The sequence below is a fragment of the Episyrphus balteatus genome, chromosome 3, assembly GCF_945859705.1.
Source record: "Episyrphus balteatus chromosome 3, idEpiBalt1.1, whole genome shotgun sequence".
Lineage (NCBI taxonomy): Eukaryota > Metazoa > Arthropoda > Insecta > Diptera > Syrphidae > Episyrphus > Episyrphus balteatus.
The window spans coordinates 43,541,525-43,563,404 of record NC_079136.1 but is presented as its reverse complement, the minus strand read 5'-3'; the positions used below and the strand labels follow the sequence as shown (position 1 = coordinate 43,563,404).

Below are 21,880 nucleotides of genomic sequence, written 5' to 3'. Positions count from 1 at the left end.
ATATGCTTAGACAAACATAAAAATTGACTTCACTTATCATCATTTTAATCAAGGCTCGTTGAGCTGTTTTTTTTTTCTTTTCCTTTTTTTTTTGAATATCTTTAACAAATTTTAAAGTTTTATCTTTAAGGTCACATTAAAAGAAAAAAAAAAAAAAAGAATCTGGACAAAGAATCCCATCATTTTGAAAATTACTTCACTTTCATTACTTTCAACAGCCATATCTACCTGTCATCAATGTAAGATCTTCTGTTTTTTTTTTTTAAGAAACCACATCAATATAAAATTCCATTGAAATGATTACAACATGTCACCACATTTTGAACGTTTTTCTTTCTTTGAATTTATTCCTCCCTAGAGGGTATAAAATAACCTCAATTTTCATAAGATTCTATTTGATTTTTTTTTTTTTTTGAAAAAAGCCAAACCACAGACTATGAAGCGGAGAGGCAGTTAAAGAGAGGAAGAAGGAGAGCATTTGATTGCCCGTATCTGTGAAAGTATAAATATACGTACGTATAGTACAGAAAAGATACATCGTTTAGTGTTGCGGCTGCTGCTAGTGATGTTGCTGTTGAAAATCATCATTGCGACAAATACTTATCTGTCCTCATTTTTGCAGGACTCAGGGACTACTATACTATACTCTCTCTCACTCTTCTCATCATCGCTGTCATGTCGTATCGTATATATATATGTACTTGTACACTATATAAGAAAAGAGCTGATTGCCCATTTAGATACGAAGTAATCAAAGACGACACAGCAAAAACGAAAGAGTATGTGTACAAACACTTTAAATAAAGCTCTCCAAAGTGCTCCTTTAAAGGACATAAAAGAAAGTTTACGATACAATTTAAAAAGAAATAATGAAATTGACAAGGTTGAAATACTTGTAGATTCTTCATTCAGAGCTTGATGATTGAGGAGAGGTTATGTAAGATTCGTCATAATATACTAATGGCTGGAAAGGAATTTTTTTTTTTATTTGCTAGTAGGTATTCAAGAGTTTGAACAATAAATTATTATCATTGTTTTTACTACTCTGTGTGTTGTGAGTTCAGATTGCTTGCAGTTAATTCTCATAACTTTAAACGGATGCACTTTTTCGTATTTGAAATAAAAACACCCTTTCACGTTCTAACGCTTCTTTTCAATAAAAAAAAACACCCTTTTAACCATTACATTCTCATAGACATATAGACGCTTTAGATCCAAAATTACAATCTCAAGTTTTATTGTACTCTTTTTGTTTCAAAAAAAAAAAAAAAACAAATTTTCTCTACACCTTAAAAAACACCCTCTCATGAAAAAAATGTATGTATAGACTCATTATATTTGTTATTCTCATGGCAAAGATAATATATTTAATAAAGTCATTTATCTGATTGATTTAGTTTTGGGACTTCTAGCGGGTTTGACTTATTTCTCAAAAAAAAAAAAAAAACACCCTTTTAGCATCAAATATTTTTAAAGACTGCATAGTTTCTCGGTTTCTGTGGTAAATGATGTTTTTATACCAATTTTGATTGTTTTATTATTTTTGTCACAGTTTTTTTTAATAACTCAAAATTTCATCTTTCTTACAAAAAAAAAAAAACACCCTTTTACTCAAGACAGTATTTTAGAGTCTTTAGATTCTTAGTTCTTACAACAAATGAGTTTAAAAAATAAATAAAATCAAAGTCAGTTGGTATAATACATTTCTCCACTTAACTCCTCAAAAAGACACCCTTCGAACAAAAATATGTTTTAGATACTTTCTGGATTCCTTTTGTCTGCTTTATCAAAACCCCCATCCCAGACTAATAGCTTATCCCTTTAGTTGCTTTTCATAATTCCGCCACCATGTAACTTTTCCTTGTTGGTTATGTCCTTTTGAAAAAATCCCGAATCCCAAAAAACGAAGTTCCGAAAACCTAAAATTCTGAAAATCCAAAATCCCAGAGATGAAAAATACCGAAAATCCGAAATCCCTGAAATTCAAAATACCCAACATCCCGAAAGTCTGAAATTCCGAAAAACCTGAAAAACCAAAACCCGAAATTCTATAAAATCCCGAAAAATTTGCACAAATTTTTTCGTTTTTTTTTTTTATAATTTTCAGGTCCAAAAAGCTTGTAGACGTGTATTTTTTATAAAAAATTTATCAGGATCAATCATTTGACAAATGACCAATCACCAAAATCTCGGTTCTGCTCTGCAAGAGAGTTAAAATACTGAAAACCCACACCTACTCGGTGGCAATTAAAAATGTTCTATTTTTTCGTTTTGGTTAAAAGATTTTTTCTTATCCAATTTTTTTTTTTAATTGAAAAATTACTCATATTTGCTAAAACTCTTTAACTTGAAACTTTAAGGTTTAAACAATTTATTTCATTATTAAGTTTTATATAGGGAATACAAAAACTTAAATTATATAAAGCAGCTTGTAGGCTACCATAAATAATATTATAAAAATGGTTGTGATTTAATATTTGGTTAATAACAGGACACAACAACTCATGTGTCAAGAATCGCAGATGATTTACGTAATTGATTACATGGAAAAATTATGTATAGATAGGTGGTAGATAGTTTTATTAAAAAAAAACACCTGCACTCTTCAACCAATAAAATAAGTAGCTTAACAAACTAATTATAAAAAAGGTTGCTTCCATTATTGGTGTTTTTAATTAAAAACGTGATTTTATTTCTCTATAAATGTTTTAATTGTTTTTTTTTTCTTTTCTACTTTTTAAAATTTTATTTTTTTTTTTTTCGATAACATAACACAATTTTTTTTTTATTTTTCTCCTACAAATTAGTACTCATCACAAAACAATTATTTAAAACACATCAAATCACAAAAATATTATTATTATTTGATTATAATTTAAGCCTAATGATTTGGGGCATTTGTTGGAACCGCATGCTAAAGAAAATAACAAATTTGATTTTAAATTAATTTATTAAAAATTATGTTAATTTGATGACTATACAATGTCTATATTTTTTTAATAATTGCAAATATTCGTACATGTGTTTTTTTTTTTGTTTCCAAATTATTGAATCGACTCGTGGTTCAATTAAAACAAAATCAACATTAAAATTTAAAAAAAAAAAAAAAAGAATTCTCTCTAATATTTATATACAATTTAATTTGTTCAGCTATCAATTTATAAATAAAAAATTATATTTTCTTTGACAAACAATTTTATGTAGATATTAATTGAACATTATTTTCATTGTAAAAATTCTCAGAAGGAAACTAGGAATATTTTGCAATTTGAGTAACTAGATTTGATTATTTTTAAATTAAACATTAACATAATGTAAAATTGAACGAAATTCTTAGAAAATATAACAAAACAAAATAGATTGGGAAATAGGAATATAAATATTAATGCATTTTAAAATAATTTTAACCAAATAAATGGGAAGTTCCATAAAATAAGAGGAAAAAGCAAAAAGGTGTTGTGATAACTTTTATTTACTTGTTTTTAATATGTATGATTTTAATGTATATAACATTTCAATAACACAAACCTTTCACAGAAAAGCTTTCCACAAAAAAAAAACTTTTTAATTATTAAGTACCTGCCTGCCTTAAACAGAATTTTAAAAACAAAACATAAAATTGTTTTTAAAATTTCAAAAACATATGTTTTTGTAGAAAAAGAAAATTCAAAATAATTTCTTTTAATTATTAATTAATGTTGAGTAATGGGTAATTTACATATAAGAGGCAATAAAAAGCTGTTAGGGATTGAAAAAAAAAAAAAAAAAAAAAAAACACAAAAACGGTACAAGTTGGAAAATTATTTTCTTTTCTTCTAAGCGAGGGGAGAAGGGCCGATTTTGTGCGATTGCGATATATTTTTCAAGACAAAAACTCAAGAAATTATTTTTTAATTTTATTACAAAATAAAGTTGATTTTCTTGTTGTTCATTGTAAAGTTTCAAATATTTTCTTAACACTTTTTGAAAACAATAGTTTCTAAAACTCAAAATGAAGAAAAAAGAGAAAAGGTAAAATGTGGAACTTGGTCGCACGAACTTCGAGTTGCTTAAATTTTTAACATTTTATATAAAAAATTGTGAAAAATATATATATTTATATATTTATACGCTTTTGCTGAAAAAGAAAAACAACTTCAAAACTCATTTTTGGATGCGTCTGCGACTACTTAAAAAAGTAAAATTTTTATTTTTGAACAATCAATTTTTTCAATTAGTTTTTTTGAAACATTATCTCGATTTTCATTTTTCTTATATTAGCATCCTACCAATTTGTTTGAAAATGTTTATTCATACCTATAATAAAAAACAATAAAAAAAAAACGAAAAACACTGAGTTTTTCTCAGTGACTCAGTAATGCATTGTTACTTGCGTTATAGGTACTATTATATCAAGTTATGCACAAAAAAAAATTGAGATAACATTTTTTCATGACATAACGATGATAGAGAATGCCAAAAAAGTGGGTCCTGGAAGTCCGTCTGTCTGTCTGTCTGTATAAGGAGCTACACCCTAAACGGATAGACCGATTAATGTCAAACTTGATATGTAGAGTTATTTGGCGACTCTCCAGAGAGGTTTTTGGAATTAATTCTTTTGGATCAAAAATAACGGTACTTGTCATATAACGATTTTAGTCAAATTGAAATTGGCCAAAAACGGCTCCAACGATTTTGTTTAAAAAATTCAAATGTAAGTTTTAAGGCAATATCTATCATTTAATGAAAAAAAACCGCTTATTCGATTTCAACGAAATTTTTTGTGAAGAATCATTTATATAATTTTAATATAAGCCAAAAATAAAATTTCAAAAAAAAAATAATTTTTAGATTTTTAAAAAAAATTTGAAATTTTTTTTTTGAAAAATCAAATTTTCGAAAACTGGACATTGAAATTTTTTTGAAATTTTGTGTTAAGATGTTAATTAGTGATTTCTACAAAATGGCATACCAATTTTATTTTAAAACTTTTTTCAAGAAAAATATTTATAAAAAATTAGTTTTTTTAAAAACGGCTCTAACGATTTTGAATTTTTTTTCTAAAAATGCATCTTAATTATATCAATCAAAACTGCATACTTGTTTTGAGGATCAATTTGATTTCAGATTTTATTTTATTTAGTTCTTTAAACGAATTTTATTTTTTTTTTTTACATTATGTATATAGTAGGTACCTACATTTTCCAAATTTCTATACATAAAAAGTCTTAAAAATTTAAGCTTAATAAAAAATAAAATGCACGACTGGGTCGCACGAACTTGCTCTTAGAGTTATAAGAGCAAGTTCGTGCGACCCAGTCGTGCATTTTATTTTTTATTAAGCTCAATAAGCTTATTCATATTCATTTTCACTGAATTATAGTTCAATTTATAAGTTCAAGTGACCTCAACTCCAAAAATTTTTATAAAACGTTTCTTCGTTACTAAATTATAGTTAATATTAGCTGACCCGGCGGACTTCGTTCCGCCATTTCTTGTATTTATTTCTAATTCATTCATGCGCATGATTAAAACCAATATTTCCTATAAGTTTTAGATTTTTTGCAGACTTTTAAAAATTCCAAAAAAATAAAAGACTACTCAAAAATGTCCCTAAAAATTAGTTGTTTTTCAAAAATTTGTATTTCAAAATATTAGACCCCTAATTTTTTTTATTTAATATCTTTCTAATGGTGTAACTCAAATTTCTGTGCAAAATTTTGCGTACCTGTAATTAGTCTTTTGTCAAAGGTCTGTGACTGCAAAAAAACCTTCACAACTTGGTTCTGAAATTTTTTTTTTTAATTTTTTTCAATACCTTTTTTAACTATTGAATAAATTTGTCTATCATTAAAAAAAAGTCAACTCTTTACGACCTACCGTTTAGAAAATTGCCTCTTTTTTTAATGTCGTGTTACTCCTTTTTACTCTATAAAATCTTAAATTTTTTTTTGCCTTAAACCTTCTCCTCTTATGCCTCTTTGATTAAAAAAAAATTAAGAAAATAAGTCAGCCGGTGTGGCCGGTTAGCAAACGTACACAAAACCAAACTTTAATATACACATATAATAGATAAAGTAGCTCTTTTTTTAAGCATTTTAGCAAAATTTTACTTTCCAACATCCTGCAAACAATAAAAAAGTTTTTAAAAAATGCTAGCTTATTTTCAAAACACAGAGGAAAAAATATATAGAATTTTGAAAAGCAGACAGTCGTGTGCATTAAAGGTATTGTAGGTAAACTAAGTAAATTTATAAAGAAGAAAAAAAAACAAATAATATTCCAACAGCATAACAGTAGTAAAAATCACTATAATAATGTTTGTTAATATGCAGAAGGCATTTTCAATTAAGTTAGATGAATTTTTCTTTTAAAATTCTCAAATTCTAAAAATAAATATAAATTTCATAGAAAAAAAAGCACTGAGCAGATTCTTTTTTTCGATTTAGAATTTTGTTCAGTTTGCATTATGCATAGAAATGGATCAAATTAACTGTATATCTACGAAGAAAATTAAAATCGGCGAAAACAGGAATAACAGGGATTGTAGTTTCTATCTCTTCGTTACCTATTTTTGTTGTTTTTGAAATATCTCTGGCATTTAGTTCAGTAGCGGATTTATTATTGAGTCAGAAATGGTCGACAACTTAACTTAAAAACCGAAAATTTTAGAAATGTTTTTGTGATAGAAAAAGCAACAATTTTGTCTTTGTAAATCAATACGAAGGAACACCAAGGGATAAGGTTTTGAGGATAATTGATTCTGAGAAAGTTTTTTTTTCGGACTTCATTAAATCCACCACCGGTCCTTGAATCGCTACTATCATCACGGAGTGATTTTAATTTGAATGAGTTCTACCCCTTTTGCATTTACATTTTCATTTAACTATAGAATACAGGGAAACCCACAATAACGCGTAGTTAGCAGACGAATAAGAAAACTAAAATTTCCAAAAATTAATAAAAAAAAAAACTACATAGAACTAAAAACTGACCAAAGTTATAATATTTTCCAACCGACACACGAACGTCGAAGAAGGCGATATAATGTAACAAGGAGAAACAAGCAAAACGGTTCTTTTGCTGCTTTTAATAATGTTATCCAGGGAGTCCATAGAACTGGGGAAAAATTTGCATGTTTTGGAGGACTTTTGATTCTATTTTTTTTTTGTTTTATTTTATTTTTTTCGTAGATAACATGGAGCTTGTTCGCCTTATTAAAGCATAGGTCCTTTGCCAATTAAGTTTTAGGGTTTCACTTACATTAGATAGTGGTTTGGTAGTTTTTTTTTTCTTTTCATTTTTATTTTCTTTTATTATTTTTTTTGGTTTCATCTCTTTTAATGATATGCCTTGTTGATACATTGTTGAGTAAATTTTCAAGTGAATTTACATTATTATATTAATTTTAAGGTTTTCAGAGATAGTAGTCGAGTAAAAAATATTTTAGCCTTGAATTTTGAATAAGTGAATTTTATTCAAGACTGTTTGACTCATTTACTTGTTTTTCAAATGTTTTTTAACTACTTTAAATTTCTTTCTCAAACCAGGAAATTCTCACAATACATAAAGTATAGGTGGCACCAATGCTTTAAGCGAAAAGAAAAAAAAAATGCATTAAAAGTTTGTTTGTGTTCAACCCAAGTAACAATTTTGCTTGCATAAGGTCCATTTTTTTTTCGATTCGACAAGCTATAGTTTGTATACGATTAGTTTAAGGCTTACTTACGCAAGTCAACCATTTTGGAAATAAAGAAGGTCTCCTTAAGGCTATCTAGAAGTGTTTAGAAGAAGCCTTGTAAATATAAGACCTATTTGAACCGTTCTATTTTCAAGTGACAGAAGGCTTTTATAAGACCTGTTCCAAGAAGTTCTTGTAAGTATGCAATGGTTACATCTCGTATGTTTTTCACCTGTAAGTATGCAAAGTTTTTATCCTGCAGATATGCAATGTTTGTAACGCATTAGAAAAAAAAACATTGCATTTTAATGTGAGGTTCAATTAGCTCCCTTTTTCCACTCATCTTTAATATTCGAGCATGGTCTACTGGTAAGGGCTGGCTTGGTATACAGATTTACATGGGATCGATTCCTGGTCGGTCCACGTGAAAATAAAAAAATGTGTTCTTTTTTAATTAAAATAATATTCTCATCATTTCAGAACAATGGAAAAAGCAGTGGAATTCCCAAAAGAGGAGAAAAACAAATTAGGAAAAAATTAAAATATATAAAATAAAATAAAATAAAATAAAATAAAATAAAATAAAATAAAATAAAATAAAATAAAATAAAATAAAATAAAATAAAATAAAATAAAATAAAATAAAATAAAATAAAATAAAATAAAATAAAATAAAATAAAATAAAATAAAATAAAATAAAATAAAATAAAATAAAATAAAATAAAATAAAATAAAATAAAATAAGAAAATGCAAAATAGAAAGAGTCAAAATAAAAATAATATTCAATAAATTCTTTTTTTTTTATGCATAAATTCAACATATTATAACAACTTCTATAAAGATGTATTATAACATCCTACACAAGTAATCCGGTTTGTGCATTAGATAAACCCTCTGCAGTAAGACCTCCGTAAGGCCATTTTTAGCTATTAACTTGTGGATTAAATGTGAATTAAAGTTCTATGCAATTTCGGTAAAATACGCCAAAATCATTTGTATGAGACCTGTCCCTCTTCTAATGCAAGCCAAAAAATAGCTTGCATTGACCCTTATGAAAGCTTAGTTGTTACTTGGGAAATGTTTACACTTTACGCATCCAAATGGATCAAGTGTTTTTTCGACTTTTGGAGATTACTCCATGATTTTTCTGCACGAATAACCAAGACCTTGAGATTGTTGGTTAAATTTTTTGAATGTCTTAAATGGGAAAGTCGAGATGTTTGGAGCTGAAGCTGCTGATTTCTGAGAATAAACTTTAATATAATTCAGCACTTCAGATTTTAGTTTACACCCACTTCTACCGAAAAAATGGCAGAAGGGTCATCTTTTAACTGCGATCAATGTATCGCAAATTTATTTGATTAAAACAAAATTTCTCTGCTGATTAGAGCTGTCGAGTACACGTTCGTATTTTGGAGATGGCACTCAATTTTTTTTTTTTTTTTGATCTGGGGTCAAATCACAGCACACTATTACGATCATACGTTAACGTTTTGACTATTGCTGTCTCTATTTAATCAGTAGAAAAAAATAGGGACAGACAGAGGTCGTACGTTAACGAACGTATGCAGTGATTCGGCCTCTGATTTTGAATGATTTTGTTCGGCAATTCAAAAATTTCCTTATTTGACAACAACAAAATTAAAAATTTGCAATTTTGCCTCTATAATAGCATTGTCACATAGAAATTAACATTTTATAAGTGGCAACCCTATTTTTTTTTTTTTAATTTTCACTATGTTTTTGTCTCTTAATTGAAGCCAATTTAAACCTCTTTTACTATTATGTAAAAATTTCTTTCGTTATATGACAAATAAGTTATATTTGGAATCGTCTATCTTATTCATTGGTTTTAAGGCAATGTCACATCAAATTTAAACCAAAATTGTGTCCACTTGAGAAAAACGTCTTGAAATATTAAAATTAAGAAAACTCAAATCATGCATATGATCGGGGCTATAAAATAACCTTTTCACGCAACAATTTGAAATAAATAGACATTGACTTTAATAAAATACCTGATCTCCTTTCGGGAACCATGATTATCCTACTAGGGGCGGAAATAAGACCTAGTTGTTTATCTTGATCACCTTAGAACTTACCATTCAATCTAAGCCTTTTTTTTATTTTAAATAAGAAATAAATAGCATTTTAATTTAATTTTTAATTATTAAATCTATATTTTCCTTTTCATTTTTTTTAAATAATTTGTTCATCATGTTTTTTTTTTGTAATTTTGAATTTTTCGTAGAAAACAAAGATAATAACTATTCACTTACATAAAACAAATAATTTTTTTTTTTATTTTTAATAATTTTCTTTTTAATTTTAAATTTTATGTGGAGGTTCACCATATTGCCATTATTTATATTCTTCAAATGACATCATAAAATAAATCTAAATATAATTTGGTTTTCATTTTTATTTATATTTTTATTGACTTCAATGATTACATATTTACAAATTTTTTTGTTTGTTTCTCAAATAAATTATATTTCTATCTATATAAGAAAAAAAGAAAACAAGGACTATGATAACTTTTTAAAAGTTTTTTTTTTTTGTTATTTTTAATATTATAATTCACAATTAGTATATTAAACTAGATTATAATAACAAAATTTATATAGTTAGTGGTATTTTAAATTTTTTAATTTTTTAATTTTAGTTCAAATTTACATAATTTTTATTTTAATTTTATAATTACATACATTTATTTTATTTTTTGAATAAGTTTTGTTTTTTTTTTTTTATTATGTACAAATTATTTTTTTGAATTTGGGGAGTGTTTTATTTTGTAATTTTTTATAAGCTCCAAAACAAAATCTTTGAGTTAGGATGTATTAAAATCTTAAACATTTTTGATGAAGACATGAAATTAAACGTGTTTTTTTTTTTTATTTTACACTCCCCAAAAACTTATCAGCATTTTTTTTTAATCTTCTTTGGATATTTTCTCTTCTCGTCATAATATGTATTGGTTTAGTCAATTTTTTTAAATTTTAAATGCATTTAAGAATTCGGATACATTTTTATAAACTAAATTTACTATAAATTTATACTTTTTATAAAAATAAATAATGCATACTATAATTTTTATATTTTAGTTTAATTTTAATTTTAACAAATATTTTCTATAAAATTATCTAATATTCACTTAATTATATATTTTAATTTAGACATTAAGTGACATTTGTTGAAACAAAAATTAAATTGATCAAAACTTGAATATAATGAAAACAGGTTGTTAAATTACAAAATGAAATAAAATTAAAAAAAAAAAAAAAACATAATATTTTAACTAAAAATGTATCCTTCTTAAGAATTGTCATCTAGATCCATCTCATAATTTTTACACAAACAATATCTAATAATAGACTTTAACATAAAATCTAACTTTTTAGTCACAGTATTAACTTCTGGTGTTTACCCTTCGATCAGGATATTTTGTATTAATTACATATTATTATTTTTTTAATTTTAAAATATTTTCATATTAATTTTATTTTACAAAATTTTTTTCGAATACATTTAGTTATACTTTTTTGTTTAAATATATATTGACTCTAATATAATTATTTACTTACAAGTTACAAAGTTAATTTTCACAAAAATTCTTTTATTTTTTTCATCTATTAAATTTTAGTTTTGACGTTAGTTTTAATTTAAAATCTATTTTTTTTTTTACTTTTTACATTTATTAAAATTATATAAATATATTACAACTTAAAAAATTTAATTTTTAATTTTTATTTTATTTAAAAATTGTATTTACTAATTAAAAAAATTTAAAATTACTTTACCTAGTAAATGGTATTTCTTTAATTTTTATTTAATTTATTTGGCAAATATCCTGTCATCTGACAGGATATGAAAAAAAAAATATATTTATATTTTGCGTTTGTTTCATGTTGAAATGCTTGCAAAAGAAAACCAGTCCATTTATGTTTGTGTTCGATATAGTTTTTTTCTTGCTATTTAATTTATTTAATAATTGGTTTTTATTATTTTAAAAATTACAAACAGCAGTATTTTGTTTTTTTCTTTGTTTTGTAGTAAATTCGGACTTTTTTTTTTAAGTTTCAATCATCACTTTATTGAAACAACATACACAACACATACAATGAAATTCGACGACCACTTGAGGGGGGAGAAGGGTAGTTGTTGACTCTTAAAAATACACCTACTTCTAGTCCAGATACATGTAATGAGAGGAGGATGATACTGGCTAAATCACAGGGCCGTGTCGCCGACCCCGTGCGAATCCTATAGTCATACGGTGCTCTCACGTTTCACCATGAGCGGTGTCTGGACGGTGACTTCGTCTTCAGACAGACAACTGCTACCCCCATGATGGCTGCCCAGTCCGCTGCCAATGCCCACGCCATTGTTGCCATGACCAATACTACCCCCACCGACTCCACTGATGCCGACACAGATTCGTGCCCTCTGACTCTGACCCAGATGCTGGAGTGCTATCGTCGTAGAGGCTGGTATTGAATTTGTGGTAGAGAGCTCCGGATGTTGTTGCTGCTGCTGCTGCTGTTGCTGGACTTTTGTCTGATGTTGGTACTGTTGTGCCACTGACTGCTGCTGCTGCTGCTGTTGCGGTAATTGATGAAGCGATGGAATTGGTTGTAGGGGCCGCACTCCGGGTATGGCACCACTATAGCCCGGCCACATGTGATTCGTGTGGCGGGGTAGGGTACATTGGGCTATAGAATTGGAATAGATGTGTGGCGGTGGATTCTGCACAGCGAGCGCATTAATCATGAAAATAAATGAAAAAAAAAGAGAAGAAGAACAAAAAAGGAAATTAGATTCATTTTAGGATACAGTGTAAAGTTGGTTGGTTGCTGTGGCAGAAAAAAGAACTATTTCCAGTTAGGTTTGTCCTGTGGCTTTGCTGGTGTCATGGACATTTTATGTATGTATGAATTTGTGTGTATGTGTGAATGTATTCTGTGTATGCGGTTCTGTGTGGGGGTGATTTTTAACTTCTTTCTTTTTTGGTGGTTTTGTGAATTTTTCTTTTTTGTCTGCACTAGAACAGATTTATTGATTTAATAATTGGAAGCAAAAAAAAGATTGCCTACATACTTTTAAAGGTCAGTAAATGGTCAACGAGTTTCATGATTTTGGTAAGAGAAAAATAAAAAAATAAGCATACACCATAGTGACTATTTCAGTTAAATCTTTAAATTAAGTAAAAAAGAATTGTGCCGCTAACCAAATTTATATTAATATTTTAAAATACGAAAATTCAAGTTCGTTCCTCAGCTCTTTTGTTTAAAAGAGGCCAATTTTGCTTGCTGGAAAAAAGCTTTATTTTATTAAGTACTGGTCCTGGCAGTAAATTTTGCATTTTCCATTGAACTTTTTAAATTAATGACAGATAAGCATCATTCATCAATGATAAGTGTGATTTGATGAAAATTCAAGTGGTTCAGCCAGACTAACTTAAAGGTGTGCAGTTTACTTGCATTAAATTAAACTTTATTCCGTAAAATCTAAGCAATTTTAAGAAGAACTGTGCAATAACAGCCGGTTTTGGCCAGTATAAGTCCTTGTTAGGTGAGTGGAAAGATGCAATTTTATAAAAAAATGACTTAAAATAAAAAAAAAAATATTTAAAAACAACGGCAACACTTACTTTTTTTAAAAGCTTATATATTATTATACACTTAATTTTAAACCAAAATATTTAATCCATCGTTTTTGAAATAATCGATTTTAATGTTAAATTTAGGGGGAAAAAAAACTTAAAAAAACACATTGAATACTAATATTGAAAAGACTGTGAATGTGAATTATGTTTCTATGACTGCTAGTTTTTGATAAAATTGAAAAATAAAAAAAAACTATTTTTGTATCAGATTTTTATTTCTTTATTTATATTTTTTATAGCTATTTTGTTATTTTTCAATTTACTTAAAAACTAGCAGTCATAGAAACATATAGTTTTCAGTGTTTGAGGGAAATCAATTGGGGCAATTTTCTATCACTCATTTTTGCATTTAAATTCACAATCTCGACAAATTTATTTTTCAATTTGTATTCTTAAAGTTTTTTTTTTCTCTAATTTTAACTTTAAAATCGATTATTTAAAAAACGATTCATTAAAATATTTTGATTTAAAATTTTAAATTAAGTGTACAAATTGAGCTTTTAAAAAAGGTATCACTCATAACTCTAAGTGTTGCCGTTGTTTTTAAATATTTTTTTTTTAATTTTAAATCTTTTTTAGAAAATTGCAATTGCAATTACAATTTCTCCTGATGAATAGGTGCACTTCGATTTCTTAAATTTACCCTCAATTTATATGCCTAGTTTTCATATACCAATCTTAAGAAACCTTAGAAAATTTTACGAAACAAGTGAGCTTATGTGACCTGCCGGTGCATTTGGTTTTTCTGTTAGAATTATGTTTTCAAAATACAATTAACTTAAGTAAGCCTTTAAGTACCTAAATATCTTAGTATTGTTATGTTCCAAATAACCTGAAACAATTTGGTTTAGACGAAATAGGAGTATAATAATTGTTTCAATCAATTTATTCAATGAGCTTTATGTTATTGAAACAATTGTTTTCTTCGTATAAAATTTTAAACCAAAAAGGGAAATATTAGTCAAATATCCTTTTAAGGGTCTTATCTATCCGTTTGTTAACATACTCATGCATATACAAATAAATATTCGTTGACAAAATCAGTTAATCACCTTTACTGCATAATATGCACAAACAATTGCGCATAGCTAGCTCTCTGGTAGGTATACATATCTCGTTTACAGGAATTATCTCATCACATATAAATCGTCCGAATATATTCCCATTGCCTGTCAAATGCAGAGAAGAGGCTTTAGCTTTATTCCATTCGGCCTCTCTCGCTGCTAAAATCAATTTACGAAAAGCTATCAACTGCCATGAAATTTACCATCATTTCAGATATATGTATGTATATTCATTCCTTTTACAAAAAGCCCACTAAGCTCTTTAGGGATTATTTACCACGGTAGCATAGTAAAATAGAGAGACAAGGGGAAGGGGCTATAAATGCACAACGACCGACGGACAAACGAAACACGATATACCTACAAAATTGACGGGGATATAATATTTTCAATGCTCCTCGTGTACGCCTCCAAGTTGCGTTCTAAATTATTTAGAGTTCTGTTCTAACTAATTCTTAGAAAGTGGATTATTTGGGGATTTGGTGATGATGCTGTCAAGAGTCAAAAGCCAATGAAGTAAATATATGTTGTTTGTGCCATAATAGATTGAAAAGGGTATATAGGTATCTTGTGCTGATTAATCGATATTAAATGGAGTTGGCCTTTAAGTTATAGCAAACTTAAAACTAATTGGCATCGCTTACAAGTTTATAAACGATTACTTTCAAAGTTAGCCAATTAAAGTAGGTATCAAAGAAGATTAGCGTAGTTACAGTTACAGTTTCAGTTTGTATTTTTTTGCGAAACTGAAGAATAAAAACTTTTTATCAGTTTGAAGTTATTGGTAAGCCTTGAAACTGAAGGCTTAGTTACTGTTTGCATTTTAAAAAATGACTTCATGGTACTTAACGTTATTTATTGGTCCATCCGGAAGCCTCACGAAAAGATTTCTGCAGTTCTACTTAATAAGCAAAATAGGTATTTTGACGGACGAATTCTGAATAGGTTGAGTTGATTTGAAACGCCCATTTATAAAGTACCTACTCACATAATTCAGTGAATTTAGCATCGTTTTTCTAGATTACTGAAGCTAGTGCTTATTTTGCTTCACAATGATAGGAAGAGCCGACATCGAAGGATTAAAAAGCGACATCTATATGAATGTTTGGCCGCCACCTCTTGACACCACTCTTGTTAACAACTCTGCAGTCGAATTGCAGCGGTGTTGAGGCACCTTTTTCTACTATGTTGTAGCTGCGTTATGGTGACAGTGCAAAGTTCGTGCGGCCGGCGATCGATGTTGGGTCTAAATTCAAACAACTTCGTCTGGTTTAGTGAGCTTTGTCAACACTTGCGCACTGCTTCCAGGTTTTAGATCTAACAATTATAAGAATAGTCAAATATTAAAAGAGCAGAAACACCAGGTGGCACGACGAAAATGTCCGACCGCAACACCGCCGAAGCTCGCCAGAATATTGTAGCATTTCTTTCATACTACGCAGGAATTTTGTTTCAACACTTGTTTCCGTAGATTTATCTTTGGATTGGAATGAAATGTAAATGTATATTTCAACAATTAATGTCACAAGTAGATTAAACGTACCTGGCTCAGAATGATCTTTACTCTTTACCTTGATCACGTTCCCCTGCTTGGTGAATTTTGCCTCAAAATGATAGGAAGAGCCGACATCGAAGGATCAAAAAGCGACCGACGTCGCTATGAACGCTTGGTCGCCACAAGCCAGTTACCCCTGTGTTAACGTTTCTGATGCCTGGTGTTAAAAATTCTGTTACGGAATTGCAGCTGTATTGTGGCGCTTGTAATATTATTCGCCTTTTTTTTTTACTACATTGCGGATATTATGGTGGCAGTGCAAAGCTTGTTCGGTAGTGTTGCGTCAAAATCCACACAGCTTCGCCTAGATTACGCTCTGCTTCCAGGTTTTAGGTCTAACATTTATAAGAACACTCAAATATTAAGAGAGTAGACTTGAAAAAAACACCTTTGTTACTCTAAAATGGCGGGCGAAAGATTCCGGCCCTTCGAGGCTTCTTTAATATTCAAGGTTTAAGAGTAATCTAAACTTAAAACACTCAAGGTGCAATTGAACATACTACTGGGACAAATCAAAAGTAAACAATTAGACTCATTACCCTGATAACTGATTCCTCTTGAAAGTCCTTGAAAAAATGTGCAAAAACTAATTCCGTAAAAAATCTTGAAAATCGCGTAAAATGAACACACTCACTTGACGCTTATTTACGATTACATACATATTTTTTTCACACAAACAAATCATTATAAAACATATCGGATAACTACTACTACACACCCACACTCACATATTGAGTAACCCCATTTAATGGTGTCGCTGACATATCAAGGACCTTCATAGTTCAACACCTTTTGCTGGTGCTAGTGTACCACCAATCAACCATCCGACTAAAACTACCCACGTCTGATTAGAGACGCAGTCATCTGTGAATGCCAAACGGTATGCGACCGAACCGAACCGACACGACGACCGTTGGGAAGCAGACCCCACAATATAAATGTACTACAGACTAGATGACAGGTGATGGTGTAGTGGTGGTGATGGTGGTTGAGTTAGCATTGGCAGCAGAGCAGAGCTTCAGGGTGGTTGTTGTTGTCTGTGTAATCCACGAACAAATCATTAAACTCAACCGTCAACATCCTCTCTCCATCCATCTGCGATGATGGGTACGTAGTACTGCTGCAACACTCAACCCTTCAGAATAAATCCTCCACAAGGCTGCCCCCAAGGAGCGTTTAGTTAGTGTAGATTTAATATGTCACTGTTAATTCTTCGCATTGTATAATGTATGTTGTTGCTAGTTCTCGCGCCGCGCCGCCGAGCCATGGCTGAAACTGGATGAGTTTTAGGTTGTTTGGTTGGTGGATAGGGGGTTAGAGAAGGCAATGATGTGATGCGCTGATAATCAATTTGCGGGTAATGCAGCGTTGGCGCTGCTGCTTCAGCTGGTTAAGTGTTTCAGAGGCAACATTGCACTTTTGTTGGGGTTTTCACATTCAACATTTTTGGAAAGGAATTTGATTGGACGGTTTGGCTTTCTCAATGAATCAAGCTGATTGATGTCCAGGACGCGGAACAAATTAGTTTAAGTTTTTAATGAAGAACCAAGTTAGTCTTCTTCAGACTTAAATGGTTTAAATGAAATTAGTTCTAGAGTGTGCAGTTTAGTTTCTATAAAGTGCAGTTAAAAGGCGATTGACATTTTTTGATCGATAAATAGTTTGAAGGACTTTTAAGGCATGGTAATAGAATATAAAGCGACACTTTTAATGAGAAACGGACTCACGAAAAATCAAGGTCTAGTGACTTGTACAACTTTCAATCATTTTTGAGAGCGAGTAATTAATTGGCTGGAATGGAGAGGGGAAAAACCTTGGTTTCGTAAATTTGTAAGGTAGTACAAGTCACATGGATTCGACATGTGTTATGCAACCATCATCAAGGTCTAAGCGGAAACGTTTACTATCCTCCAAACGAGTTCTTACTAGAGGAGGTATTTCTAAACCTCCTTGTCCATTAAGGTTAGATTCAAGAGTGAGAATGTTAGACTGTAGGCCGTGGTTTTTAACGAACTTATATTATTACTTCGACGTCGATGCAATCTGCAAGATTAGAACAACTTGTCATTGCTTAAACGTCTGTCAAATTGTTATTTTGGTGCAGGTATTGCTGACTTTGACAGCTAATTTTTTACCAGCTCGTGTTCAATAAAATAAAAGGGCTATAAATACTACGTGAAAATCCTTATCAGTTAACCCGATCCTGGAAGTACATGTCCTTCTATAAATTCAAGCATGGGAATCCGGTTAACCCACTTCCTTCATCTCGACTGGAACTTTGGATGCACCGTTTCATATCAAGGAGCTGATTCCCTGTGGCTTTTGGTTAGTGATGGGAACTATCGAATGATTTGAACTATCGAATAGTTCATTCATTTATTCATTCGAATAAAAACTATCGAATAAAACTATCGTAGAAAATATCGGATAAAAATTATCGAATAAACTATCGAATACAAACTATCGAATAAACAATCGAATAAAATAACTATTCGAATGAAAAAAAATATCGTTTGAGAAAACTATTCGAATGAAAAAACTATCGAATAAAAAACTATCGAATGAAAAAACTATTCGAATTAAAATAGTAACTAATTGACTGAATGAATAAATGATTTAAAACTATTGAATGAATGAATGTTTTACAACTATCGATAGTTTGATAGTTTTTATTCGATAGTTCCCATCACAACTTTTGGATACGTTAATAGAAGGCACCAAAATTCCAATATCAGTGTTTCTATATTTTTTTATATTTCTCTTTTATAGTGGTGCAATGGTGGCTTATGACGTTAGAGTTCTGGTTTCGTATGCTAGCCTCATTTTTGCGGAATTTTTTTTTTCTGTGGGAAATTGACTACACCTCCATCTGCTTATTCGCTCGGACTCGGCGGTAACAAGCACACAATAACGGTTGAGAGTTGTTAATCACAAGGCCCTGCTCCGTCAAAATATTAAAAATATTTATGCTGAATAAGATGTTCAAGATTGAAATAATCTGAATTGACAAAGAGATTGGTACTAGACCATAAACACCAAAAATATTCTTCTATTGAAAAGAAGAGATTCCAGACACAAAAGAAGAAAAATAAAAGAAATTTAAATCCCACATTTTTTTTTTGTTGCCCAGACACATTGCACCACAATAATTCTTGAACCTTACTTTCAAAAATCTTTTCTCTTTTTTTCTTGTCTTACGAGTAAGAATATAGTATTGCAACCTTTTAATGTGAAAACTCTTAGCTTAAATGAAGTACTTTATTTCAACTGCCAAAAAATATTATACAGCCACATTGCATATTACAAAAAATAGTTTAAAAGGTTCTCTCTTGCAATTTCATCTACATTTTGTGTTTTTTTTTTTTTCTATCCAGCTTAAAAGATTCTTATGAAAACTGTGAACACTGCATAGAGAAAGACAGACATAAACCTAAACCCAGTAACAGCATAGCACTCATACTTCACAGATCCTCGCTCTTACTCTTAAAAGCAAAAATCATAAAGACTAGGCCATTATCTGCAGGCGATTATGTTCGTCTACAGGACTTCCCTTAGAAAAAAAAATTGAAAATACAAAAAATAAAACCCACACACATACGCAAAAAAAAATGTATATGCACATCCAGCAGATACTTTGTACTACAACTTAGGTACAAAAAAAAAAAAAAAAAAATGAAAATCGTAGAATATGCCATGCAGTTTACCAGGATATACCCACAAGAGCTCCATATATGAGTAGGATATAACCCAGTATACCAGCAGGACCAGAAGTTAAATATTATTTATGGACAAAAAGTTCAACTTGTAGTAAGTTAAATAAACCAGATACCAGACTAAGCTCTGAAATTTGGCTTAAGGGCAAGAGTAATAATACAAATAAAACTCAGGCCCCAACCAGCCAGCTAGAGTGTTGGCGAAAAAAAAATGTGAAAAATGATGAATTTCACAAAAAAAAAAAAAAAAAAAAATTAGTCTGTGTGTGCAACAAAGGCTTGAAAAGAACTTCTCGCATCAGTAAATGGACTTTAATATTTTGTAATTTTTTTTTTTAGTTTTCTTTTTTTTGTTGCTTCTTCTTTTGTTGCGGTATATTTTTTTTTTTTGTTAGAATTTAATAGCTTAATTTTGAGTTAGTGTAAAAGTGAAGAAAAAAGTTTTAAGCACTCGAGGTTGTTAAAGGATATTAATTTTGAGTTAATACAACTAATGGCTGAAGCAGTTACCATTTAGAGTGTGTGTTAAACTTTGGAATGAAAAGAGCTCAAAGGGCTGAGGTGCTTTCTATTTTTCTATTAATTTAGTCTTGTTTTACTAGTCTTTGCACAAAATTCATCTTGTTTTTGGGATAATAAAGGCAACTACCGATAGATAGCATTTGATTCATCTGAACAAACATTCTTCTTGGTATTGTGATCCTGTCGTAAATGGTAAGCTTATTTAGCTCATATGAAAGTTTTCTAATGCTATTATGTTCAAAAAATAATATATTAGGGTGTTAAATTTTTTTTTTTGCAAAAATACCATTTTTTTTTTAATTTTTTTCATACTTCAGAGCCGATGCGCGACCGGAAGATATGAACTGTTTTTGATTATATTTTAAACCCTTATTATTCATCATCATTCGCAACTTTTACGCGCTATTGCGATTTGAAATTCGTTTTTCGGCCCACTCTAGTAAGCATGGATTCTTGGCTCAAAACTATGACTTTGGATAGACACCACTCACTTATTGACTTGACTAAGTGTATTGGCACCTAGGCCAAAGTTGTAATTCACAATATTTGCATTTTTTTTATAATTTTAACTTTTTTGGGAGCGTTCAAAAAATATTAAACTTATAGGACATGTAGGTTTTGGCCTTATACATACATGTGCAAAAACATGTGGAATCGTTTAGTGAGTTTTGACTGAATAACGGAAGAAACAAGTTTTAAAAAAACACGTTTTTTGACCGTTTATAACCGTTTTTCATCGTTTTTTATTTTAATCTTTTTTTCTTTAATAGATACAGGAATAAAGTATGTGAAGTAATGATAGACCATGACTACGACTATATGTGTGCAAAATTTCAATCATTTTCGTAAACACAATTTTGAGATAACGGTAAAATAAAATTTTAGAATTCAACGGGTTATAACTTTTGACCAAGAGCAGATAGAAATTTTATTAATTAAATTTTATGAGCATCCTGATACAATTCCCTTTCATTTGGTATATCACACATAACGGTAGACTAACTACAAGCTACACAATGTTAAATCAAGAAACTTGCGATCACCAGTGGAGAACTGTTGCCCCCCGAACAGCCACCAGTGTGGGAAGTACCGTAATATCAGTCTGGAAATTCGACATGGTTGACTTTAAAAATTCTAACTTCTCTTGTAGGCATCTTTGAAATGAGATTGATATGTCATATGAAAGGTAAAATAATAAGCTTTCTAATGGTATATATTTTTTATAGGTTGTCAAACAAAAAAATTGATTCCATGGCGTGAGAACATAAAAATAAATGTTTTTTTTTTTTTGCTTTTTTTAATGAAATTTGATCGAGTTCAAAAAAATTCTAGCTCTTTTTGTAGATGTCTCATAGACCTGATCGATATATATATTTTGAGCTAAGACAATAAGCTTTCAGATGATATAAAATTTTTTACAGTTTGTTATGGAAAGAAATTTAATTAATGACGTGGGAAGATAAAAGTTCATGTTTTCTTTGTTTTTTTTTTATGAAAATGATTGTTTTCAATAAATTATTTTTGTACTTTTTGCGCATTGTAAAAATTAAAAAATGGTTTTAATTGGCTTTAAAATTGCATAATTTTTTTGTAAGCTTTTAAAATAAAAATAAAATTAATATAATGAGAAAATAAAAAAGGTATTTTTTTTTTGTTTTTCTTGTAAATTATGATTGTTTGAAATAAATAAATGCTTCAA

At 29.4% G+C, this 21,880-nt stretch overlaps 1 protein-coding gene across 1 annotated transcript in view; it reads right to left on the bottom strand.

Annotated features, from left to right (window-relative positions):
• Positions 1-11,690: 11,690 nt before the first annotated feature.
• The window catches only part of LOC129916337 (hemicentin-1), a 250,824-nt gene continuing 240,634 nt past the window's right edge, over positions 11,691-21,880 (bottom strand). Inside the window, exon 16 of the mRNA XM_055996201.1 lies at positions 11,691-12,408. Coding sequence (XP_055852176.1) covers positions 11,932-12,408 — 477 coding nt within the window. The 3' untranslated portion in view covers positions 11,691-11,931. The remainder of the gene's footprint in view (positions 12,409-21,880) is intronic.